Source organism: Prinia subflava, chromosome Z (genome assembly GCF_021018805.1).
Source record: "Prinia subflava isolate CZ2003 ecotype Zambia chromosome Z, Cam_Psub_1.2, whole genome shotgun sequence".
In the NCBI taxonomy this organism is placed as follows: Eukaryota; Metazoa; Chordata; class Aves; order Passeriformes; family Cisticolidae; genus Prinia; species Prinia subflava.
The window spans coordinates 56,179,674-56,207,443 of NC_086283.1; the positions used below are offsets into that span (position 1 = coordinate 56,179,674).

The 27,770-nt window shown below is 38.6% G+C and overlaps 1 protein-coding gene across 4 annotated transcripts in view; it reads right to left on the reverse strand.

Annotated features, from left to right (window-relative positions):
• Window positions 1-816: 816 nt before the first annotated feature.
• The window catches only part of SLC44A1 (solute carrier family 44 member 1), a 75,980-nt gene continuing 49,026 nt past the window's right edge, over window positions 817-27,770 (reverse strand). The window contains exons 8-16 of one of the 4 annotated variants that reach the window (XM_063422090.1): window positions 26,496-26,623; window positions 25,266-25,452; window positions 23,865-24,030; window positions 19,405-19,561; window positions 18,899-18,982; window positions 17,728-17,865; window positions 15,787-16,023; window positions 14,112-14,192; window positions 817-1,382 (exon numbers count right to left, since the gene is read on the reverse strand). In XM_063422090.1, the coding sequence (XP_063278160.1) occupies window positions 1,344-1,382; window positions 14,112-14,192; window positions 15,787-16,023; window positions 17,728-17,865; window positions 18,899-18,982; window positions 19,405-19,561; window positions 23,865-24,030; window positions 25,266-25,452; window positions 26,496-26,623 (1,217 nt within the window). In that variant the 3' untranslated portion in view covers window positions 817-1,343. Of the gene's footprint in view, window positions 1,383-5,142; window positions 11,921-11,942; window positions 14,193-15,786; window positions 16,024-17,727; window positions 17,866-18,898; window positions 18,983-19,404; window positions 19,562-23,864; window positions 24,031-25,265; window positions 25,453-26,495; window positions 26,624-27,770 lie in introns of those variants that run through there. The other 3 variants (XM_063422091.1, XM_063422092.1, XM_063422089.1) reach the window with 3 other exon arrangements.

The following is a 27,770-nucleotide window of genomic DNA, read 5'->3' on the forward strand; positions in this document are numbered from 1 at the left end:
TGCTTACAGCCCCCAGTGAAAATCAATTGCTAGCTTATTTGTAGTGTTGCTTAATAAAAGGCACAAGTTTCAGTGAATATGCATTTCCTGTGATGCTATTTTGGTGTCAAAATTACTCTATCAGCAGCCTGTTTCAAATGGGGTTATGATGGTGATGGAGCACCAATCTTACTAGCTAATTGTGCTTGCTAGTCTGTGGCTCTGTATTTCACAGCCACATTACAATGGTTGGCTGATGGGCTCTGCAGCCAGGATACTTTTAATTCCCCCTGGATGTCATTATTGTGGCTGCAAAGGAAGGAACAGAATAGCAGATGAAGCTATTGCTGTTTAGGCTTATGATGCTGCCTATGCCTTGTACTGAGCTGTGCCCTTAGGCTGAAAGAGTTGGCAGGACTCATCTGGAAGAGCGAAAACAAAAATTTTGTATTTGTCTGGGTTTTGTGATTTAAAAAAAAAAAAAAAAATGAACCCTTTGACTCAGGAGCAGCTACTCTTTTTTTCCCTAAGAGTAGACTACTTCAGTGTGAAGTGCTAATCATTTTTAATAGCTTTCACCTGTACAAGCACACCATAGATACACCTGGACATATGTGACATACTCAGTAACCTCTGCCTGATGTGTTACTACTATCACACCAAAGTGCTCTGTGTCCTGGCCTGCAGCACTGCATCATTTCTTACCAGACCTTCTTAACATTCTTACTACCAGAACAGATAGCAAGGACAGCTTTTCCCCCTCGCAAAAGTAAGACACTCAGGGGAGGGTCTGTCCAAAAGCTCCTTCTGCTGCAAATCCAACAATGCTCAGATGGCAAGGGCTCATTTGAATTCATATGACTTTTCAAAACACCTCCACATAAATGCTTAATTCTAGCCAAAACGACTTTTTAATTTTTTTAATTTCCAGTAGGAGTTCATTATAGTAGTTGTAATTGGTAAAGGCAAGCACAAATACCCTGTAAAGAAACACTCCACTGCCATCCCTCCAGTAAGCATGACACAGATAATACCCTTGGATCCTCTTTGAGCTTTTCAGCAGCCCACTTCTGAGGAAGGTCTCCAAGTTCTGGCACCTCATTTCCTACTTATTGCCCTTTCCATATTGGCTTTTCCACTGCTTTTTCCCTGCCTACTACTTTTTTAGCTTGATCCCCCCAGAAAGGTTAGCTGGAAAACATCTGCAGGACCCCAATGGGGGTGGGCAGAGCTACAAGGTGCAGATACAAGGCTGCTCCACAGCCAACAAAGAAGGTTTTGTCATTGCTGGGACTTACCCCAATTGATGTCATGTCTCTGGCTTGGCAGGTCATCAGTCCATTCCCTCCTTCCCCCAACTTCCTTCATTGTGTCACGGCTGGAGCCCTTCTGGAGCTCAATCCCTGTTTGTGGCCATATATACAAATGTTTAGCTTCTTTCAAACAAGAGTTTGTTTTCCCCCATGGCTCAAAACCACAATGTGTGTTTCTTACTTGCCTTGTTATGTGCTATTCTTAAAGTAAGTTCAGATGGTGATTATGGAAAGGTGGGGGGCCCTGGCCCATGAACACAATGAAGTGAACATAAACTCAGGCTTGTGTATAGTTCTCCTAAACTGTTCAATCAAGCTTTGATTCCTTATTATTTCTTTAAGAAGGTTAATACCTTTTCAAGCTGTTCATCTTCTGGGAAATTCAGACCTGCAAGTGCTTATGCTGGTTTTTTTTGGGAAGCAAATTACATTTTTATAAAGCTGTCAAGCCTCATCTTCATCATAAACAGCGTGAACCTCATATGCTCTTCTGGCAGGCTGGTCTCCTGCTGCAATGCAATACAGATTGTTCTGAGGTTTTCTTGTCCTTGTGTTGTCCCCTAATGCAGATGCAACACCACAGTTTTCAAAAGCAAACTGTGATGCTCCTTGCCTGGGCGCAGTAGGGCTTCTGTGCCCATAAGAAGGAAGAACTTCTCTGCAGACCTCCTACCCAACCTTTCCGAACAGGCAGCAAACTCATGCTTTGAAATCCCTTTACTTCATTCAGCAATGTTCAACATTAGCTACTAAAGTTAGGTTTGTTGTTGTTACTCGGGGCTTTGCAATTTAGACAGATTTGAGACACCCAGCACACCTTCCAACAAGTGGATTATTTTTCTTGCAGGCACAGTCAACTACCAATACCCACCCATTAAAGGACTGGATGTGATTTTCTAGTGGAGGCTGGAGTTTTCAGATATTTTAACTATCAGAAGAGAAATGAGCCTGAGGTGTTCGTGTCTATATCATTTCTCCTGCCTAGAATGCAAATTCTACCCAATTCATTGCCTCTTGCAGTTGCAGAGGCATTTTTGATCCCAATTTCACATATAGCTTTACTTTCCTGTATTTCATTCATCCATCCTCCTGCAATGTCTCAGTACTGACTGATCTTTAATGTATTCAGCCTTTATGGCATCCCCATCTTTAAGGGAGGCATAGGGACAGAAAGAGAGAAATCTCAGAGGAAGTTTTTGGTGCAGCAGCAGTGTGTTGGCCCCAAGCAGGTGTCCAAATCCCTCTCCTATCTGAAAGCAAAGACAGGGGGACATGGCAGGTCCTGCAACCAGAAGTGGCCAGACTACCCTGCTCCATCTAGCATTGCCAATGCCTAGCGAATTTTTTTGTCCAAGGTTTGTATTCAGGACTTAATATTTAAACTAGAATACAAGTAAGAGCTATCAGAAAAGTAATTAAAAACAGGAGACATCACTATTTCTGTGACTGTGGCAGACTTTTTTTTCTTTCCCCTAGGGCACAGGGTTCAGGTCTGTGATTTCTTCTTCAGAGGTCTGCAGTGTGAAATATCTGCTCACTCATTTGTTTCCCACTTGATTACTGTCAGCTGTGGTAGTGAGACAACAATTCAACAGCTTCTTTCATAGACTTTATTTCTAGCTTCGACTGCTCTGGTAAGGGTCTCAGAAAATCTGCCCTGGTGCAGACTTTTCCTCCACTTTATTTTTAGTGTATCTAAGGTAAACAAGAATAAGCACTAGATGAAGATTATGGCAGTAGGTGTCAGAAAAAGTCTTTTGAGGTTTTCTGCATGCAGGAGTGCAAGCTGCATCCACTTCACATATTCATAATTTGAAGAATAATTGGAAATTCTAAATAATCGCTCCCTGTGCACTAGCTAATCTTCATTAAACATCTAGACCTGTGAGTAAAACTGGGTCAGTGGCGCACAGTGGAGGGAAGGAGTCATGCCAGATTCCAGCAGCACAGAATCTAGGGTCCCTGGCTCAGAGAAGGTGCCTGTTTGCTGCATACTAAATGCTGCATACAGGTCCCATCCTCTATACACGGCAGAAGAGCTCCTTCAGCAGCCAAGGAGGTGTGCTGTGTTGCCACCAAGGAGACTAGTCCTTCATCTCCAGTGGGACAGCAGGGCTTTTCAGGGAGTGGGAATCTAAAAAGGCTGTGCTGTTCTGCAATTTTCAATCCCAAGGCTAAGTGGTCAGAGGTACATGCCCAAGAAGAATGCAATGAAGAATGTCTTGGCAGTGGGAACTGCTGTGTAGTTGAAAGAAAAATCCTGCTTCTGCAGCTCCTGGACCTCTGTGTCCAGCTCTCTGTTAACAGCAGGAGAATAGGGTTTTCCTCCACACTCCACCACAGTAACCTGAAATTTTTCATCTAAGTCCCACGTCCCATTTTGTTGTCCCAGCATATGCTTCTCTCACTAGCCTTCTGCAGCACACCTTTAGGTGCTTGTTTTTTTTTCTCCTGGAAGTCATGAAACTCTTGTTTTAGAGCATTGATCTCTGCAGACAGTGCTTCAGTCCCTTATTGTTAGAGACGGTAAAGAAAGCTAAAAAGCTCCTGTTCTGCAGTTTGGACACAAGCAAAACCAGAAACCAGGGTTTATACAGCTTGTATGTTCTATGCCTCCTGCCCCTAACACCTCTACTGATGAAGGATATCTCTGACGCCTCTTTTGCTCTGTGCAACTAAACCCATCCAGCCATGCAGCTTCACTGTTAATAAACCATGAAATAAACACTCTGAGCCAGGGGGACATACCTTCAGTGGAACTGCAGAACACTGACACGCAGCAGAACAGTTTGGGTCCACAGCATGGACCCTGCCTGTTTGCAGAGGTCCTGCCTGATCAGCTGCCCAGTCCTTTTCCTCCTGATGGTATTGACTGATTAGCCACAATAGCATCAGTCTCCGTTTCAGAAGCAGCAGTAGATTCCAGACAAAGTAAACCATCTTATGCAAATAGAGTGCTGAAGTGGTTTGCAGTAAAGAACAATAGAAGCAGAAGACATTCAGCTTGGCTTATTAGTGCATCAGTGTAAAAAAAAATGGCAGCAAAAAGCAGAGATATGCTGTGCCTATGGGATAGAGATGAGAGGGGAAGAAATCTGTGACTTTATATGCCTCTGTTATTGCTTCTACTCACCATCCATCTTTAGACATCAAGCTGTTAGAACAGCAGAGTGGCGAGTGTGTACAGGTCCTTGAAGAACAAGGACATGGTGCCACAAGAGGTGCTGCGCTGGGACACGCAACTTGCATGGCTCATAATGCATAACAAGATCTCCTTCATGCCCCCCCACAGCTGTCCTGGTAAGAGCCAGTACACTCCAGACAGCCTTATGAGCCCTGAGAGTCCTGCTTCCTGGGTATGAGCAGGACTCTTCTGCATGTGTGACCAAACCTCCCCTTTCACAGTGAAGAACTTAGCAACTGCCTCTGTATGTGACTGACCTTCAGCACACCTTGTAGCCTATCAGAGGCTGAGGAATGTGGTTATGGGTGAAACTGTTAGCCTAAAGGGGCAGTTTCCAACACTCTGGAAAGAAGCCGAGGAGCAGATGTGAGAGGACCAGTGAGAGAGAGGATCACCGAGGATCAGTGAGAAGAAAGACAGCAGAAATACCTTGCCTTTCCTCCACCAAACCCCATTCATGCACCCATCTCAGAAAACATTAGCATCAGAATGCTTTTCTTGGCACCAGGACAGTATGTCCGGTGTTAGTGCAGCTACTCAGCTAAAGAACAGGCACAGAACAAAATTAAACTTCAGCAAAAATTTGGCTTGCTTCTCAGGAACATGAGATAGTATTGCTTATAAGAGCATGGCTTACACACACCACATGGAAGATACAGAAATTTCTTTCTTACTTAAAAGGAAAACTTTATTTTGATACATTAAAAAATCTATACATTTCTTAGACTAAAATACAGTTTTGCATCAGTATCCTGGCACAATGTCAGTTTACACAGAAAATCTAAGATTAGATCAGCACTGTTAATTTCTTTTCTTTTCCTGCATTCACAGCTTGCAGTATAAAATAGTTTAGGTTCTCAAGACAACAATAAACAGTGTCACATTTACTTTTCCCATTCTCAAAGGAGGTGGCATTCCACTGGAAAAAGGAGCACTTGTTAGTTTATCTTGATTCAATGTAAATCACCAAGCCAGTCCAGGGGTTTGATTGCCCTGTTAGAAGTATGAGTAAAGGAGGATGAAAAATTCGTTCCCAGATGAAGCTTTGATGGACTATGACAATGCAAGTACTGTCAAGCCTTTAAAATCTGTTCAGAAGATTTTCCTTTTACCTTAGGATAGTTTCTGTAATCAGCAACACAATTGATTATATAGAAATAATTATTTTCTATAGATATAGTATTCCACCTTCATTTTGCTCTGAAGAGCTCCAGCGCAAAATTTAGTGGGACATGGAAGATATTGCTGTGAGATGTCTGAATCAGAATCTGAATTTTCTTAACTACTGTGAAGATCTTGCAGAGTATTTTCTATCTGCTCTCCGTGGCTCCACCTAACTTCTGGCAGCTGCTTTCTGGCCTATGTTAGAAACAAAACCACCTTCCTGTTTTCTCTTCCATAACTCCCCTAGGAGACACTATGAAATTGTCTGTGGCGCTGTTTTTCAAATTAGAGATATTCTCCCATTTCAGTCTGAGCAGCAGGGAGGGAGCCAACTAATACTAACATGGAGGACACATGGTATTTGAGAGTTAAAAAACATGATTATAGTGGGAACTCCAGTCAGTGCAGAACTTCTGCTGAGTTTCATAACTAGTTGGCTTCCTAATTTCACCAAACCTTTTTGAAATAAGCTGCCCCTATTCCCCCTAAACCCAGAGAAGTGGTACACTTGAGGAGTTGTAACCACCTGTGCTGCCAGCATAAAACAGGAATGCTGTAAGGTATCCCCTTATAAATCACATACTTAGAGAACCCACAGCTTTACTGAAATTAGGCTACTTCTGTTGAAGTCAGCTGGTACTTTTACTCTAAATTTCTTGCAACTTTGGTTCTAAGGGAGTCCCATGTTTCTGTAGAAAATTACCAAATGCTTATAACATCAAATTCTGCTCAACACATTCAAATACGATTATTTCACCTCAGTGAGACAGGGGAGTAGAATCTGATGGGCATTTGTTAGTTTTCTGCGAGTTCCATTTTAACAGACGTCTGTCAAATGAATGCCAGATAGTTTAGCCTCCAAATAGGCATTTTCAGATCACTTCATGCTACCAATTCTCCTTTGAAATATTTTCATAATCTTGGTCTCTGAGGAGCTTTGGCTTGATTATATCAGATTGCAAGACTCATCACAGCTCCATTCCAGACCAGAAATTTTGCTTTTTATATATGACCCACATCAAAAGAGACGAGTTTCATCTCTTCTCTCATATCTTTAAATATAAAAGAAAAAAATACCTTGAGAACAGTATTTGCTATGAAACACAAGAAATATAGATTTACTAGTCTCCGTAATCTTGTTACATGACGGAAATAACAGCAGAGATGAAATAGTTGGAAGAGCATTTAAAAATGAAATATTAAGAGTAAACTTTCATCATCCCAACAAAGAAGCTGAGTGCAAGAAATGCTTCAAATAAGCCTGTTGGGGTATGTGTTGGGAAACACAAGGGACATTTTGGGGTTTTTTTTCACAAAGATGAAATAGAATTTATGTGTTGATAATGTGACACAAGCTGTTCAAGAAACAATGGGCTAGCGATATTTAGGTTTAGTAAACGGTATCTGCACAGGCCAAGACATGAATTAAAAAACAGGATGCTGTTAGGTATCCACTTATAAATCTAAGACTGTTTCTTAAAACAACTGAGCCATTTTCAATATAGCATGTAATATGCACTCTGAACTAACTAGAACTAGAACTGAACTAGATGGTGATGAGTATATGTCTGCTACATGCATTTTATTCTGACTCTATAACATACATTCATAGAATACATCATAACCACTCAGAGCAAACCACTAAAGTGCATGCCCTGAGGGCACATTAAATATATTGTCTCCAACACTGGCTGCTCAATTGCCAGAACACTGATACAGAAAGGGCTCATTTTTGCTTCATATCCCCATTATGTGCTGAAAGAGTAAGAGCTAACATCCCCTGCTCCCTCCATGAAAGGGAGCACTGTGGAGCAGGCTAATTGCCTGCTGCAAAAAAAGCCCTTTCAGAAAGAAGTAACCACCCTGAGAAGATGCTGTACAGATATGCAGGGAGTAAGTCTTGGATTAATTATTGGGTAACTGGGCCTGTGTATTGGGTTAGGCTGGATGGAGTTAATTTTCTTTTCAGCAACCTGCAAGGTGCTGTTTTTTAGATCTGCAACCAAAACAGTGTTGCTATCACAAAGCTTTACCTGCTGCTGAGCAGTGCTTGCACAGGGTCAAGGCCTTTTCTATTTTCCACTCTATGACTCCAGCAGTCATTTGGTGTTGGGGAAGAGGATGAGAGGGCATGCAGCCAGGACAGCTGACCTGAACAGACTGAAGAAATACTCCATGCCATATAATGTAACACTCAGCAATCAAACTAGGGTGGGTGTGATTCTGAAGCAGCTGCTGCTTGGAGATTGGATGGGCATTAGTCTGCTGGTAAATGACTGCCTTTGCTCTTCCCGCCCCCCCTTATTTGCTTAATGAACTGCACCTAGATCAATATTTTTGTCCTTTCACTGCTCTCTCCCATCCTGCTGCAGGGACTGAGCACGCAACAGAATAGCAGTGTATGTGACAGCCAAGGTCAACCCACCACAATATTTAACTGCATTTTCCGCTGTTAGTTTTCCATTCTAGGACACACTTTCCCAATGCAGAAAGTCTTTCATTTACTATGGCAATCTAAGGCCACATTTAGACGCCTGGCCTGCTGCTGGCAGCTGGGAGCTATTGGAAAGCTGAAGATTCAATTCTAAGCTGGCCATCCTATGTGTTAAGTCTAGGTGTGGAGCAGCAGTGAAACTCTTCAAGTGATTGGTTGCACTTCTAACCACAGTGATGGAGTAATACCAGAGAAAAGAAAAAAAAAAATCCTATCTCAGAACTTCAGCTTAGCACCTACTCTCCCACTCATGCAGTCTAGGTAATATCCTGAATCATTGCCCCGGGAAAGTAAAAGGTAATGTAGTAAGATCAAGGGACAAAGGGGAGCTGATATGCTGCCACTTGCCACTCTTTTACTCAGAGAGTAATATGAAATGAAACCCAAAAGAAAAACAAAACAAAACAAAACAAAACAAAAAAAAAAAAAGCAAAAACAACAACAACAACAACAAAACCCCAACAAAACAAAAAACAAACAAACAAAAAAAATCAAACATTCTCAGGGCTGGAAGAAGCAATAAAGATGACATGGTGCTGTTCAACTTCCAAAGAGAAAAAATAATGTGTAAAAAACATTAACAATTTAAGCAATGGTATGCTTTTTTGTGTTTGAAATCTAGTTGGTCAGAGGCTATGATGAAAGCAAATGCTAGGAAGCAGTAATCCCAATGACTGTTTCGAGATCCAAATTGTCCTGCCTTAATCTCCAGTCTTTGAGCACTACTCAATTCAATGGACCTTCTGAGGGGATGATTTCTCTGTTTTAGCTGTCATGTCTGCTTCTCCTGCATTGTTATTCTCAGTGCAGCATCACTTTCTACTTAGTCTAGACTGCTTCCAACAAAGCAGACCATACACTAGTTTTAATAACCAACAGTCAAAAAAGTATTTAATCCATCACAGCTGGCAGACCCCAGCACCCCTACTTCCAAAATTATGTGGAATTTACATGCCAAAATGTCCTCCCACTCTGCTATCCTCACTAGGAAAGGAAAGCAGTCTAAATTTGTCCTGAAAAGTTGTCTTTTCAGAATTCTGTCTTCTGCTTATCTCTGTGCACAAGACAGAGCTGGAAGAGGGCAGGTTGTAGTTTGGTTGCAAATGAACTTCAAAGGACATTGGAAAGCTTTAAAGGGCCACTGGAAAGCCTGTGTGTGGATGGAAAAGGAAAAATGCCTTTTTGGCAGGACTGAAAAGCTCTGCATGCTGGATATACACTCAAAAATGCTGCACATGTTTTTATTAAGAACTTTGTCATGATATAGATTTCTCACTTAAATGTTACAACTACCCATAGAAAAGTGTTGCCTGTATATTTTAAACACCATGTAAATAAACAAATTTATTTTTAAGACAGGATAAACTGCTATAAAAATGGTGCACAGTCAAGTCATACAAAAATACAAAATTTGTTACCAACTGCAGTCCTATAGTTGCAATTACAGAGAACAGTTCCCACTCAGGACTTCCAGTGAGCGGAGAACACAAACTTGTGGAACCAGTCATGGCAGAAATTTTTTATCAAAATGAGCAGAATACAAGGCTTTTTTGATTAAAGTACTTCCAATAACCTCCAAACAAGACGAAAACTACATTCTCTGGAAGAAACTGGGTACTTGACAAGTCTTTTAGCCTTGAAAACTAGTTTCTAGCATTCACATTTTGTGTTGCTAAGCCCCTCTAATCTACACAAATATTGGTGTTGAGTACCACTGCTATCTTAGACACTTGTACTGCAGGAATGTCTCCTCTCCACAAAAGTAAGGCTGCTCCAGTGTTTCTTCTGAGCAAGACTGACCTCTAACTTGCACTGAGAGGCCTCACCTATGTTCCAGTTTGAACACCTAGGCTGAAGCTCTAGTCTAGTCAGCACTTACACAGATGTGTATGTTACAATTTCCATACTTAGAGAGCCCTCGTGATGTTAGTAGAGTTACAGATATGGTTCACTTAAATGAGTAAGTGCTTCCAGGACTGGATAATTCTCTTTGCCTTCCCAACAGCTATCCTTTCTAAATGTATCTTTATTTTTGTACCTTTCAAATCGTTTGGGATTTGTGATATGAAAAGTGTAAATTGTTTTAACTTGCTTACAGAAAAAAAAAAGTAACAAATTTAAGTCATCAAATGACTTCTGGAAGCAAAAGTGAAACGTTTTACTATTGCCAAAAGATAAGAGCACTAGTTAGCTAAATGATACTACGTAATTTTTAAAACCTTCAGCAGCAATTTAAAAGTGTAATAGTCTGAAAGGAAGCACAGTTAACTGCTTACTTACTAAACCTTGATTACACAACTAGTGCATGTCTTTACCTAGACATACCTTTTTATTCCATCATAAAGCTTCTGTAGAAAGGCTCTTACTCTTTCATAAGATTTTCTGGAATGGAGTGATTGAACCATTGAGGCATCATTATTTGTAGACAGTTTGTATTTAGTGCAATAAGTTTAAAAATTCTGCTCTGAAATATTAACTTTACAATAACAAAAATAGTTTTCTTAAAAAAATGTTAACAAAAGGAATATATAGCATAGACAGATCATTAATTCTTAGCAAATACAGTTAAGCATTTACCATTTCACTATGCTGAATAATTGAATATTACCATTCATATCTGGTGAGCTTCCAGACTGAAAAGATATTTATGTATCTAATAATAATAATAAAGCATGTTCTTTCATCATTATTTAATAACTTTAGATAACTACCCTGGCAGCTACACTTCCAAAGGAATGTTTCTCTGCCCTTTCTGGCTTTAGCCACCCACTACAGTATGTACAAATATGGATCAAACAACAGGCAAGGAATGATCCCTTCTATCTCCCAGAGCTCTCTCATTAGATGAAATGAAGCATACAGTACTTTTTTATGTACAGCAGTACAATTCATTTCTCTTCCCATCCTCAGCACCTTTGTATCTAGTCATGAATTAATCATGAGTATGGCTAAGACTGAGCTTTAACAATCTGTCATTTCACTTGCCTGTATGGAGAATCCATACCCTTCAAAGGAACACTGCTGAAGTGTGAAGGAGGCTACTGAACTCAAGGGGAGGATAGAGGTCAATGGGTATGAGGGGTAAAAGTAGGGTAAGCAGGAAGTTAATTGCATATAAAATTATCTGTCCCCATTTTGTAGGCTCTGTTCAATAGGAGATGTAAGGGCTCCCACACACCTAAATACCTGAGGAGTTGGTTATTGTGATATCTGATACTGGCAAACAAAACTGTGCCCTGCCAGGGCTGTAAAGTAAAATAACTGCTTACAAACATATTTGAACTGAATGAATTTTTGCTGAAACCACCTCTTGAAAAAATAAATTTGAGACTTTTCTTGATTTTAAGGTTTTCTGTACATGCCACTGTCCTGAATTTAATGCAAATTTAAAAGAAATTAAACAACTCTCAGCAGATTAGCAGTGTCATGGGAAATCTGTCTCTAAACCCAGTCATGATTTCAGATTATCTTTACAATGATACTTCCTCCAGATTTTAAAATATTAAGCAGATAAGAATCAACATTTCCATGACCACAACAAATAATTTAAGAAATGGAACAACGATAAAGCTGCTTGTAAAAGCCACCCGTATGAAAAGAGTACATGTTTCACAAAAATAATTGTTAAAAAAAGTTTTAAATCCCTGTTCCTTTTTTCTGATTTTGGCTGTTTATTTATATATATATATATATGTATGTATGTATATATGTATATATATACTGTTTTGGAATGTCAATGGGTTCCAATATGGCTGGCTAGTTTCAAGATGAACTTGCTCCAGAGGCCTAGAAAACAAAGTCATACAGTACAGTCTTAGACAGATGCCAAAGGACAAGGAGAAACTCAGTCAAAAGGGTCACTGGAAGCCATAAAGAAAGAAGCACGAAAAGGTGGGGCTTTTTGTTGTGCCCTGATACAAAAAGGAGACTTCCTAAAGTGTCTCCTCATCTCTGCTACTAATATCTACTTTAAATACAACTGCACTTAGGGCATTTCACTTTAAGAAATAATTGTCATATCTAAGAAATATCTGCATTTCAAGGAAACTGAAGCAAACCAGTAAAGACTCTGTTAGTAAAAGAAGAGAAAAAAGTAATATTGATCTAATTTTCAGACATGCAATTTTGGGACTATGGGCACTACTGGTAAATCATAGACTTATGAATGAACCTATTCTAGATATAACTGAGGCCCTCTATCAGTACTTTGGGAAAAGGTATTAGAAATTTAACTGCTGTGTCCCACTGTCATCAGGAAGTGAGAGCCTAGTATTTCAAAATCAAATCAACTGGAGCTGAATGCCCAAAAATGGAAAATCACAACGTCCAAACAGTTCCAAACAAGACAATCACAAGAGCAGCAGAACTAGGAGTAATTCAGCAGGTGACTTCCACTCTGAGCCTGAAGTGCTCAGTATCTTCTCCAGCCATCCTATGATGACTTTCAGCCAGTACCAGGCTAAGAGCCTAGGAAAAATTTCCTTGAAAAATAAGACCACCTTTGGTTTGCAAGTACTTTGCATGTTTACAAGGAGTGGGAATAAAGCTTTTTAACATCCAAGCTTTAGGCAGTCAAGTACAAAAGTGTAAGTAGCACTTAAAAAGTGTGCCAGCTTAAGTGAAAAACCACTTAAGGTAAACCAATTATTTGAAATAGAATTTAACATAAAATTTTGAACTCATTTTTTTGTGCATATGACTAAGGAGTTTGCACACCCACTTTCCAATAATTTTCATGGCACATTTGCCTTTATAGCAATTAGTTTGCTCTGAAAATCCCAATGTTAGCATCTGCTTGACCGGCTAGAATTACTCCCAGAAGAAAACAATAAATGAGCATAGAATTAGTTTTTTATATGTATAAACACAGCAGCATTTAGGCATAAGCGTATCTAGAAACTGGTATGCCATAATGAAATAGCAAAACACGCAAAGCTACACATCTATCCAGTGTATAGCAGGAACCCATTCCAGCTTAGTCAAAAAATGCTCATGCAACATGGCTTCACATACATTGTTGAAAAAAGAAATTCTTCTGTTAGCACACACTTATATTGATTCCATTTGGTTAAAAATGATCCCCATGGTACAGAAATGAATAAGACCCCAAACACTCTGAGAAAGTGATGATGGAAAAATATTCTATTTCACAAAGTCATAATGTACGATGACAAATCATACCTTGCCCAGCCTGGCTCTCCATTATACGCCCTCTGTTCTCCACCTTCCAAATTTATCCTCCTATCTGTTATCTGTACCATGTATAGTGTTCTTATTCCAGGCTACTCAGACATGCAATGCCTTCCTAACAGGCACACCATAAGTAAAACAGGCTGCAGAAGCATAAATGATGCATTGTTCACTGTCTGTGCATCTGACAGTGTGAGATGGAAAGAGCACACAAGAGACAAGCAACATAAGTAGTTGGCAATAAAACAAACAACTGGGAGAAATGTCATTTGAGCAGGTTGAAAGGAATCACTGTATCCAATTCCTTGGCACTGTGTAAGATAATTTGGTGAGGGCTTTAAACACCTGGTCTTTGCAACAATGGATGCAGGCAGTAGTGTTCTTCATTTCAGGCTTTTGCAGTGAATGTAAGATGAGCAAAAATTGTTCATCTCAGGGCTGAGAAGAGCCCAGTGAATCTCAGATCCATCTTATTTTTAGACTATTCAGCAACTGGGCTGTCTGCATATACCACATGGCATGCACCACTAATCCTAGTGAAATGACACTGCATTTGTTTCATATGAGACAGTTCCTTTCATCTTACTTTTACAGGAGATGGTCTCAGCTGTGACAAAAACTCTGCCATCCAGGTGATAGGCAAGCTCACAAACAGAAAAAGCAGAACATCTTGAGTGATACAAAGAACAAAAACTTCTCCTGAAGAAGTGCAGTCAGTAAAGACAAAGAGGGAGAAGAAGTAAAAGTGAAACTCTTGGAGGATCGCCACCTCCTCATCTGCACCTACCATTGGTTTTAGCTCTCTGCCCTCAGCTCCACCTCCTCGGCCAGCTTCTTTCATAGATTTCCTACTATTCTCCACAAACTCCTGAAAAACAGTAATGAAATGACAAGTGAGAGCAGAATAGAGCTTTTCATAGAGCAGACTCCAAAGATCAAATCTCAAAACAGAACTTTAAGAGCTAATTACTCAAAATACTTAGCCAATTTGCATCTCCCACTTCTCTTGCTTAGACTTGACCACAAGGTATCAGAAAAGCCTGCCAAATAACCACAAAGGTCTCCCTCACTTAATTCTGTAAGCCAGACAGATGTTTGCCTTGTGTGCTCTTATAACCTTCACATTTACCACACAACGCTCTACTTCACAGGGAAAGAAGGTAAAAGGCTGATTTTCAAAAAACAACAAAAAAAGTGCCAAAACCAAACACAAAAAAATACAACAACAACCCCAAACAAACCAGAATCTCATTTATTGACTTGTATCCTGTGCATAATGTTAGAACTCCATTATGCAAAAGGACTTGGAGATAATTACTTGAAAGGTTTGGCTGATTTCCCTGCCCTCAATTCAACCTCTTACATTTTTCACCAAATCTTCATGAAGATTAGAAAATACGCTATAAAATTTTAAGCTTTTTTTTCTCTTAAAGCAAGAATTCTGCAGAAAATGTCAGTAAACTTTAGCTGCTGGGGTTTGGTGATATTGACTGCTGAATAAAGAAACTCCCAATGCTTTTACAATTTATCAGTGCTTTTTTCTGAAAGAACTTGCTGCACTTTACTCTTCTTCTGTTAAAAAGCAAGTTACCAGCAGCTGATTTATTATTATATACTCTATATTCTGTAGGGATTTACAAAAAAATTAGCACTAAATTCTTGGCATCCTTTTCCCACAATAAGAATAATTTAAAAAATGCTAAGAAGTCATGAGACTTCTCCTCTAGCCTATACATGAGGGTACATTTTACAGAAACATATTCTACACATGCCACTTAAAAACACTGTCAAGAAATTTCCTACACAACAACAAAATGAAGGACTTGAGAAGCAGAATTTTTATGTCTTGGTTTCTAGTTATAATGAACAGAGAATAACATGGAATAAAAACGGACAAAATGAACTGGCTTTGCAAAAGGCCTTGACAGAGCATGCAGGCTCCAGGATAGAACATAACGTCTGGTATTTCTATGTGTGACAGAGTCAAATTCTGGTTTATGTCTACATGAAAACTCCACTGTGGTCACTATCTGTGCATGAGGAAGAATACTTTGATATTTTTTCCCTCTCATATCCAAAGAGAGGTCCTTCTTGGGAAAAGTACAAAAACCAACTTTCCTCCCCTTGTTTTGCTCCTTTCTATTCTGCAGTGTGTCATTTACAAGACAGGATATCCAAGGGTAGGATTCTGCAAGATCACTGCTCATCTAACAGCTAGCTAATAGAAGACAATACCATGGGAAAGAAGCATCATTACTTATTTGATGCTTATCAGATGACACTGTTTCCTGATTAAGCCATGGCAATGTAAAAGATGGCAACATAAAAACAAACAAAGTAGCAAACAACCAAACAAAAAAAGCCCCCCCCATATTGAACTCAGTTGGTGCATTCATTCCATTGTCAAAATACCTATTTTATGGAACCAGATCCTTGGACTCTGAGAGTAAGGGGAAACTTACCATGAGAACTTTATCCATGTAGAATTCCCTGCCAGGGCTCCCATCATTGTATTTTGTATCGATGGCAAAACATAAGAAAAGGACATCAACAACCATTTCATAAATGGAAAGGAAGCAGTGAGCAACCAGGAATGCAAAGAGGCAGACAATGATGAGTGGTAGCACCCAGATGGTGTAATCTCGTTGGTAATTCAGCAACATAACGCCGGCCAAACCTGTGCTGCAGACAATCAGGACCTGAGGAAGAAAATGGTACACAACTCTAATGGCAGAAGCCTTTTGATATTTTTTGTTTGGTTTGTTTGTTTTAAGGCAATATGCCTCTTGGTCTACCAGGCTTAGAACTACAGGCAACAAGATCTTTACCTCCTGGATTCCCCATGTCCCTGAAGATAAATGACATTTAATTCACTTTTCAGCAGGTTCAAGTCAACTGTTACACATCCTTCTGCACAAAGGGTATTTTTCAGAGAAAATTACATTTATATTCTGCTGTCATCATTCTAGTATTATACAACATTCCTGTAAAGGAGAACTTTATCCTGTCAATTATATAAACCCCACAACCAGATGCAACGCATTAACTAACGTGCAGTTGGCATTTTTTTATTTGAGTTGAAGGGAGAAGTTAGGTATTACAAGAATGGTACATTTTTCAATTTGCCAATGTAAACAACTTTCAAGCTTGTTTAGTATCTATTTCCTCTCCATACAGGAGAAAAGTAGATCAGAATTCACACGAGGCACTTCATATAACAGTCTCTACAGAATTACACTATATGTAACACCCTAACCGATATTCCACTGGGTACCAGTCTGGTTTTGGCAAAACCAGAAAGACTAAACTGGTGCTGCCACTTAACTTTTGGAACATTTCTGAACGTATTATTATGAAATGCAACTAAACACAGTCATAAAATAGGTCAGCTTTTATGAAAACGCCACATTGAACTGGTAGGGGAGACATTGATAGTGTAGCATTATTTTAGCTGATACTAGTTTTTACATGCATTGTTCATTTGAACATTTCTGTTACCTGAACTTTTTTGTAATAATTTGAGACATGTTTTCAGCGGGTGTTTCCTAACACTTTTCAGATTCCTCAGTAAAACTTTGTTATGTAATTTCAGGCTCTTCCAAGCACCTATATCTCCCTTATGTGTTTGTTTATTCCTTCTCACATCTTACTCACTTAATTACTGGATTCAAAGTTCAGCCCTTTGTACTCTGATTTAACAGAAGCAGAGGAATGCAATAAGCAATACAGATCAGTCCAACCAGTGTCCAGGTACTTAGGCACAGGTGAGTTAAGTAGATTGGTATTAATTGTTTCAGTAAATTATGGCACTTCAAAGAATAGAAATAATTCCCTGGATTATGTTTCCGTACAGTATCTGTCCATTAGCTGGAAACCCAAAAGGCTGACTGATGGCAGAAATTATTCTAGTCTCCTTTTAAGTCTCAAAGTAGAACTTAGTTGCTTAAGCTGGGAGTTCCTCACAGCAGGCTTCTGTTCTCTTCCAGTCTGATTTTTTCATAAAAGATGATTAATAATGTGTCAAATTTTCAAGATAAACCTAAAGAGCCCATACTAAACAGAGTTTAAAACAAAAGCTTCCTTTCCTTACAGTTTTATGTCTTAGCCACAAAATCAAAACCTTAGACTTTCTAACCACTTTTCTGTTGACTCCCTAAAAAAATAATGCAAGAAGTGTCATAAATTTCAGCTATTCCTCTCTAGTCACTTTTACTACATTCAAGTGGACCATCTGTTTATGTTCCCTATCCTGGATGGTCCCTTCCTAATATGGTGCAGCTAGATGCAATGAAGTGCACACTAAGAAACAGGATTTTTAAGGCATTTTGAATTAGGGTTCAAGCTATTGCTAAATAAAGATTGCTTCTACATCGATCTGTAACAGCTGTATGCAGCAGACATACCTTTCCTAGAAACAGCATAAAATCCCCAACTGTGTTTATGGCAGCCACTCGCAAAGCATTTTCCACTAGGATAACAAAGGCATCCTTTGCTGAGGTGCAGAAATTGGTGCTGTTGATAGCTGTGGCTGTATACGCATTCTGAGAAAAGGAGATTGAAGATTTATTCATAGAATGATCAGGTATCTCAGATGGAGGGTGGGGAAGGTGAGAGGGAAGATATAGCCTCTGAGTAAGACACAATCATCGTATGATTTTAATGAACAAAAATTCCCTTGAGAGGTGTTGAATCAAGCAATATGAACCAGCTGACAGAAGATTATATGAGGTAAAGAATTACTATTCTTCTCCTCTCTTGCTCATAATTTATGCATTAGCAAGTTTGTTCAAAAAAACTCATTAAGCAGAATTTGCAATTTCTCTGCAGGAGGAGGTGAACAGTAGCATAGCTACAGAAATTAAATAGTTCAAAAAAATCTGGAAATATGAAAGAATCTGAATGTCATACAAGTCAACAAAAACAATTTATAAATACTTAACTAGACTGCATTCAAGGTTAGTGAGGACAATTTTTAAGGATTACATTAGGGAACAAGCATTTCTACATTTCCACAAACAAAAAAACTTAATAGCAAAAGAGATATAATGTACAAGATATTTATGTATCTGATAGTTATTTAGATGATACTTACAGCCTATAAACCCACTATATAAGTGGTCTTTTACAAGGACCAGTTAGTGTGTTGCACTTTCCAACTCATTTTCCCCTTTGAAGATGATGATGACAATTTGATGTTTTGTATATTTTTTGCACTGTGAGAATCCTAAATATTACACATAGAAAAGCTTAATTCTATTTTCATAGCAAAAATATTTTGAAACTCAGATGTAGTTTGACTGAGTAGACATAAGGGGGAATGTCTCCAACCACTAAACAAATTATTATAAAGTTGAGAAACCATGTTCACGAAGATGAATATGGGCTATTTTTTAGTACTTCTTTATATTCCAAAAGTCAATGTAGTGATTTGCAGGATAATTTCAGTAATGGAGACAACCCTGAAGTACTGTCATTCAAGTTCAGTTCCAAACTACAATACATTATGTGTCAGCATAAGATTGCACTCTGGGAATATATCATCCCTTACATAAAACTTAAATATGGAAATCTTACCTGATTTAAATATGTCAGGCACTTTTCTAGACACCAAAGGCAGCAGATGCAGGCTTTAAGCATACAGCGAGCACAAGCATTTTCCTAGAAAAGCCCAGAATATGGGAAAACAAAGTTTTTATGGTAACAATGGTCCCTTGTGTTTCAGTAACTGATATTCAGCCTGCTAACCTAACCAATCTGTATCAGTCCCATGGTCCTGTAAAGTCTAAATATTCATAGAAGAATAGGATGGTTTGGGTTGGAAGGAACTCCCAACACCACAGGCAGAGACACCTGTCACTACACCAGGTTGCTCAAAATTTCACCCAACATGACCCAGAACACTTTCTAGGGATGGGATATCCACAACTTCTCTGAGTAACCTATTCTAGTGCCTCACCACCCTCATAGTGAAGAATTTCTTCTTACCCCTGATCTATTCCAACCTCCCATATTGACTAAAAAAACAGGTAAACGTATCAGGCCTTGAGTTTCAGTAAGAAAATGGAATCTATTTCTCTCACCTTTCCTTTAAGTTGTGTGTGAATATACATAAGAATCATTCGTGGTATCTTCACTAGAGTGATAATGAAAGACCCCTTTGCTACTGTTCCTAAGTGGTAACAAACAAGGCGATTAACAGATGCCAGAATAGGAGTAAATGGCAGATTTCTTTTCTCCCTATTGAAAAGAGAAAAAAAATAAAGCAGAATGATCAGTATTTATGTGATATCATCTAGAAGTGCTACAAATTGTCAATAAAATAATGTGCAAAAGGAATGTATTATCCTGATACTAGCTTTCAGGATATATTGCTCACTCCACCCTGACAATCTGTGTAACTCACAGATTTATCTCTAATGCAGGACTGGAATAAGGAAGCAGTATGTCATAATGTCACAGACTGAAATGTTATAGTTTATGGCTTAAGCATTTTTCTGAAGGACTTTCGCCTTCATAGCAAAACTTTATAACAAAAGCTGCATGGAAGACCACCACACCCTGAATAAGTCTCCTGACTGAGGCCCTGGACTGCAAGTTGATGGAGATAAAGTGACTCAGTTCTGGGCTGGGAGAAAACAATACATTCACAGGAAGGGGTGAAGACCACAGCCCCAGGGCTATCAGTTGCCAGGCTCCAAAAGACCCTCACACCAAAGGGTGGGGGTAGGAAGGTGAGGTTTTGGGTGCATGATGAAAAAGCCTCTGGTGAGACGGAGGGAATGCCAATACTCTGCTGTGCAGACCTGCCCACATGCAGTCACCTTATCACCCATGAAAGCTGCATCTACAGGACATCCATGTGAATGACAGCCAAGGGGGTGTCATGGCCCATCAAAAGTTCCTCCTACAAGGAGCCCCCAGATCCTGCACTAGAGCACTGCAACATGATGCAACAGGTCCACAGTGTTGCAAGGGACAGTGTCAAACTTGCCCTCTCTAGGCATTCCCACCTGGCCCAAATGTATATTAATCCATTGGATTCTGTACTTTTTGGGGTGTGGGAGACCCTCACCACCAAGAAGATCAGACAGAGAGAAGCCATAAGATATCGTTGGGACCCTTGGAAGGATGGTATGTTTCCACCTAACCCTTGTCCTTCTCCCTGATCCCCTCCCTCCTCTTTTTCTACATCTTTCTTTCTTTTTTCTTTCTTTCCCTTTGCCCCTTTTACTATTAAATAAAATATATCAACAGTTTTTTTGGCTGTACTAATCTCCTTTGGTTTTAATCAAATTTTGGAGTATATTTTGAACCTTTCTGAATTCAATCTGTTTTATTCACAGAGACTTAGTTTTGTTTACTCTTCTGTGTTTAAACTGATTCATAACACATATGAGTAGTGTGGTGGTGCATGTCCTTTGTCCTTCCCACCTTGGGCTGCATTATGATCTCAAAAATGTTTGTTAGATCCTTATCTTGAAAAAGAGCACCTGGAGCACTGCAAAAAGTTCAAAAGTTTCTTGAACTTATCAGAAACATCGCCTGCTCCTAGGAACTTGTCCTGTCTAACGAGCTCCTGTTTTTAAAAAACAGCCTTGTAAACTTACTTTTGGTGCCCAAATATCAACCTAGATAGAACAACATTTCTGTTATTGAACTTTCAAAGAAAGTTACAGACCTGAATTGTGGACAGGATTGAAAATTACTATGACTAAAGCCAATTCTCTCACAATCCACAAACTCGTGGACCACAGCGGGTTATGACCAGCACCTCCCTCTAAGTGGGACCTCTCTGAGCCACTGAACACTCAAGTTTGTGACACTCAGAGGACCAACATCAAATGCTGCTGACAGAGCCTGGGCTAACATCCCACTCCTCTAGCCTCAACCCTTCACCTCATGGGAAGGTGCAGAGGCATCTGACCTCAGCACTTCACTGAACCTGAGAGGAATTTTTACGGGTCTATAGCTTGTATCTACACGTGAGTGTGAATGTGCTACAGCAAATGTACTATGAACATTAAATTGATAAGTCAGTCAGGTCTAAGTCACTGAGTTACTGTTGTGCATATAGTAAATTTTATAGACTCTTCCATTAAATCCGCTATTGACTTGACTAAAAGATATTAAGTGCTGTTTAACTATTTAGACCTAAACTGTTGGCCAAGTCTGGGGCTAAGAGTGGCAAGACGGCCCACTCTTAACCTTGTGATTCAATGAGAGAGTCTCCCTCATTCCTTTATATTCTTATCCTTTCTCATTCTTAACCTTGGCCAATCCCCACCTTCCATATAAATGATTTTAAGTTTAGCTTTAGATTAATGGATGTTAGTCCTACTTTTCCTTTTTAAAGTGTGCTTTAATCATCTACTAAGTAGTAGAGTGAATCTTATCAATGAACTCTGTCACACTTTAACTTCTATATTAACCTGCATATACAATACCTTGGCTGGTGATTCTCTGAGCAACCAAAAACACTCATTGGTGACAGGCAGTCTTACTAGGCAAATAGTTGGCTGCATTACCACTATTCACAACTGGCAATTCCCATAAAGCTGTGTTGGATGGTGTGCAATTGAAAACCTTCCAAAGGTAGTAAGAAATTGTGCTAATACTTTTTAAATCAGACTACTGATAAACTTGCCTTCTCCTCCCTTGTTCTTTTGGAGATTCTTGTGTAGACTTTGGAGAGGATATTACTAATTGATCAGGTAAACACTTTGCTCAGAGTTTTTGCATTTCTGATTTAGCTATTATATCCTCAAGGTACCAAGGGTTGAGCCTTAAAACAAGACATTTAATGCAATGTAGCTACAATATTTTTAATTTATCAGATAAATAATCACATTCACGTGGTTTCAAGCCATTTTTCTTTTCTACCAAGAAACTCACTTATAGATCTCTCTCAAAGAATAGCACTAATTAACCATTTAAAGAATGGCCCTTCTTCTTTATTAGAAATAAGAGCTTAAAAATGAGCACATTAAGAAATGTCTGCTAACATTCAAAAAATAAAGCATCTCTCCAGCTTGGGAGAGATGAGAATTTCATTCAGAAAAGATAAAAGTAGATTCTTCATTCCATAAAACTAATATCTGCATAATGTAATCCTGAGATGTTAATCATTAAAATAGGTTTACCCTGTGTATTTTCTTCCGATTAGCTTACAGGGGAAGACAGATTTTACTCCCTGTTAGGCACAATCATATAAATTGCTTTAGTCTTATGCTCAGGCAATCCAAACAATTCCTCATTTTCAGGACAAAGTCTGTAATGCAAAACACTCTGAGGCCTGTTATTGCCTCAGTTGAAAGTTGAAGGTGAATGAGCAGTGAACATATATAAAACATTTCTCTATGGATAACCTTATCTCATTTGATTTGGAAAGCTGCTCATATTCAAAATAACGGGTAAATGCAAATTAATGCCTTTTCCATTTTTACAAGTCACTTTTCAAATTATGATTATACCTTAAAATGCAAAAAGAAGATAACAGTAGAGAGAAATGAGTATTTACTAACTTAAAATAAAATTGCTGTTATGGAATTATAGGGTATGGATAAAACAAAAATCATTTACCCTCAGGTGACAGGAAATACATAAACCTACAGATGAAGCATACACATTGCTAAGCAATCTATTTCAGTGCAGAATTATTCTCTTCCCTCTCTATTTCCCTCATTCCGTACTCAATCTAGTTTAATTATTCACAAGATTACATCCCTGTAACATCTGGTAATAACTTCATAGATGCATTTCATTCAGCTAGGATATTCAGTACTGGAGAACTTCATCATTAATAAAATAACAAAATTTCTGACAGCACAGTAAACTGATTCCTTGCTTTTGATACTGTTTAAAGAGTAGGGCAGAAAAGAAGTCAAATGTAAGTTCAGGTAACAGCCTCAAATAAAAAGACAAATCAATGAAACATTTGTGGTCTGAATCACGCACTTGAAAAGTATCTGCATACATTTTTCAAAAACTGATACACAATTTAGTTCACAAATAGAGTAATGAAATGTGAAACTTTAAAATTTTACATGAATTTTTGTTGTATGTAATCTTGTCAGAATCTATATGTAAATGATGAATCTAATAAGATCTTAAGTAATCCTGTGGAAGAAAAATTAATGAAGATTAGTGAAGCACTGTAAATAATTTAAAGGGCACTTTTATGCAATTAAAATAACAATCAATTGCTTTCATTAATTTTTTAACCTCTACAGATCTTGCCAGCATTAATTATTAGCAAAACAGATGACCTTCCAGGCGCATCCTACTTTGTAAACAACCACCCACGTCTGTAGAATGTGAACAGGTTACAAGGCAAATAAGACTTCACATCTTATATGTCAAGAACACCGTGTATAAATGGCAAAACAGATAGTTCAGGACTTTACATGATTTAAAAAGTGTCAAGGCAATTTAACTGTTCCCCAGCTTTCACAATGGACACACAAATGTTCTCCCCAGAAACCCTGTTGCTCATTATTTCTGCTAAGTCAATGTGTATTCGTGATACAGCTATCCAAGTTACCTTGTAAAATAGTATGTCACAACAGCCCCTGCTACTGTCATCTGCTGACAGGCTAGGATAAACTCGCTGATCCAGATGAGTCCCACTACATGGTACCACCACATGTATTTCAAAGGACCTGCCATCCGAAATTCAACAAATCCTTCTTCATTTGGGACAGGATTACCTAGAAATAAGTAAGAGTAAAAAAGAAAACAATGCTTACACTAACTCGTAATGAAGGAAGCATATGGTATTAGCAGTTCATAACCAGTTACAGCAGAAACTCCTCTAGTTTCTACTCATAGTTTTAAATGTTACATTCAGGAAGATTGCTCTTAAGAAAGACAGAGCAGCTAACTATAATATCAGACTACATTCTGCTACAAATTTAGTGCCTGTGCAGCGGGCTGACTCAGAAAGTGAAGCACAGGGCTGAGACTTTCAGTGGTAACCATTTTCTGCACATAGCACAGCATGCAATGAAAACTAAAAATCCATCAGTAATGAGAACAAGAATACAAGAATTCTATTGCCTGCAACCTTTGTTAAGAACTCAAGATAAGAAAAATATTTATCTTGTATTACTGTGGAATAGCTTTGTGACTTGAAACACTGCTACTTTTGGATCAGTAGCAAACAACACATGTCAAAATTTTAACACATTTAATAATGAATGACAGTCTCTGTTGCCTACAATGTACTGTAAAATAACATACTTTTTAAAAAGCATCTGCTGTGGGGTTTTTTTGCTGAAGTAACTAAGATTTAGACCTACAGGTTTGATTAATTCTACAAGGTCTTGTCAGACCCTGAATACAAACAAAGCTTTCACCTTCTATGTACTGAAGAGCAGGCAGGAATTGCGAGTACATTGGCTGCTCTCAGAATACAGTGTAAAAACAGCAGAAAAATATCCCTAATGAATCTAGAATAATAAAACACCTAAGTTACAAACAACTGAAAACTAAAATCGCAATATTTACATTGTGGCAGACAGTAATTGTATGCAATGGCCCTTTCCTTACTGTGTACTCATCTGTGTGAGCACTACAATATCAATCAAGTATCTACAATACTTGGTGACTCCAAGATTACACTGTCTTTAACTTGTGTGTGTAAAATTAGAGGGAATTATTTCAAAACCTGCTATAGCAGTTTTATTAATAGAGTCTCGTGGTTTGCAGCAAGCCAACTTGCATCAAATCAAAAAGCCAGCCTAACACACAAAGCACCATGCTGGGAATGAAGACTCAAATGCACAATAACGTTCTTGAAACAAATGTTCTGAAGTCAGTGAAGCAGACAGGAACAGAAGCACAACAAGTGGGCTTTTTTCTTTGAGATTCCCACAGGCTTTTTAGTCCACTCTGCTTGGAAATCATACAAAAATGAACACATTTATAGTAAGTGACTGCTTACCTGTAGTACCAAGAAAAAGCAGGACTGCGATCCAGTATGTCCAGAAGAGGATAAGCACAAAGAATGTCCAAAATGGCTGGAAGACTAACAGTGGCAGGTGAATGAAGACCTTGCCAGCCACGTGGAACAAGGCAATGGTGAGAGCTACTCTTTTGCGCATAATTAGCATGATCAAGAACAAGATAACCTAGATGGAGAAGTTTGCAAATCACATTTTAGAGTACTGAAACAGAATAAAGATACTCTTTTGCACAGCTAGGATATTCAAATGCTCTAAATTAACACATCCTCTATCTATAAGATCACAAGATCAAAATGTAAAACCTCTGTGAGCTTCTTCTGATGATAAATTATTTTCCAAATTATACTTCTGGGGAATTCCATTCTCATAATTATGTATTTGGAATCATCATCAATCTTAAGCTGATAAGATAAGACTAGGTTCCATCCTCAATTATGTTTTACAAAGCAGAGAAATCAGCAAGTTTTAACCTTTAGCTACCTTTAAGAAAGGTAATTTAAAATTTATATCTGACCATGGCATCGTGGTCTTATAGGATGTATGTATATATGTGTATAATAATATAGGGAGTAAGAAAGAATCTAGGGAAAGGAATGGAGGGGATCTTTTGCACTAGGATATGAAGCAACAAGAAGAACAGAAAAGGCAGTCTACAATTCCTGTGAAGTTAGTCAAACATTGTCAGTTTTTGGTAGTAAATTCAGTAACTGAAAAAACCAGCAAGGCCCAAAGAAGATAAATTGGTTCAATTTGTGTTAGTATTTCAGTTCACAATGATTTGAGAACAACTTCTTTCAGAAGTAGGCTAAGGACTTTTAAATACACTGAAATTACTAAGTACCTCTGAACTGAGAACCTAAGAAAAATCTCTTTGGATTGGTAGTCCAGTATCATACCTATTCTTGGAAGTCCCTGTGGACATTTTACAGTAGATGAAAGTAGCTGCAGGGTTAGAAAGTCTCTCCTGACTCAAAATCAGATATTAGAGAACAGTTCCTAGAAAGTCTCCCCTGACTCATAATAGGTGTTAGAGAACAATTCCCAAAAGTTAAAAAAATAACAATGAAAGAAAATCACTTCAATGGAAATCGTGGCAGAAATAAACTGTTCCAAAATGTGTGTAATACAATGCTTTCACCTGAATAAAAAAATAGAGACCAACAGGAACACAAGAACAAGAAAATAATACAATCATTAGCAAAACATACCGTGAAGACTGTAGCTGCAATGGCATAGATCAAGAGAGCCTGAAGATTGTCTTTGGCTACTTGGGTCTCAACAGCACCAGCAGATATTCGTTGTTTAGCATAGAGCCACCACAGGACTCCTGTACCACCTATGTTTTAGTGAGAAAACAAAAAGGATAAATGAATGATCCATCTTTTGTGTGATACATACTGCCTAGTCCCAGAGAAATAAAACAGTTCTTTCCTTTTAAGTCTAGTCTGGTACTTAATACTCAAGAGCACTGATGCTCAACCCAACAGGAACTTGAGAGGAGGGAGAAGTATCTAGTTCTCCTCTGTTGCCCTCTTCTCAAGTGAATATACTCCTTTCACAGTCTCACCATACTATGACCACTTAAGAGATTGCAGAACCTTGACTCTGTGTTTTAGGGTAAACTGCATTGAGGAACTACTGCATGGGGAACCCTAGCAATAAATAGCACAGCTCCCACTAGACAGATAATAAAAGAAAAAAAGGAAGAATAAACAGTTCTGTGGTAGGCTGTATGTATGAATGTATATGTGGTATAATAATGCTGGGAGTAAGAATTTAGGAGGAGGAACAGAGCTGTCTCTTCTAATCCTAATCCTTTTCGATTAGGATTAGAAATAATAAGAACAACAAAACAAGCAGCCTACTGTTCCCAGGAACAGGAATCAAAACAAGAAGCATCAGCCTGATGCTGGAAACAGCACCTTAACAATACGTAGCTAAACTTGCTTCAGACAATATCTTGGACACTGGAAAAAACAGTAAAAGGCACAGGAGGCAAATACAGTGTGAGGTACTATCTTCTCAACCCTGTTATGTTAATTCTACCCTTATGGCCAGAAAAACATTCTCCTATTATAGCTGCCTTTCCAAGGTAGAACTTTTCTTAAACACAGGTCTCCAGCCCCTCAGGAAGATAACATCTCCTCTCTGGTACATTTCTTTTCTCTTTTAAGTGTCCTTCTCTGCTCTGCTGGTATTTCTGAATCAAATGCATAAGCTTAGTAAGGAAGTTGGACCAGATGAGCCTCTGTGGTCCCTTCTAACCTTACCCATTCTGTGATTCTGTGATCCCATGTTTTTGTTGAACTCTGTTCAGGTCTAAAATGCAGAATCTCTTTTGACATCTCCTAAACAAACTATCAAGACAGAATAAGCAATATGTGTCAAAAAAGACAGGTTTTTATCCAAGCCATGGAATGGATGAAACTTTTTAGAACATAGTAACAGATGACAGTAAGAAGTCATTCAACTCTTTCACTCAA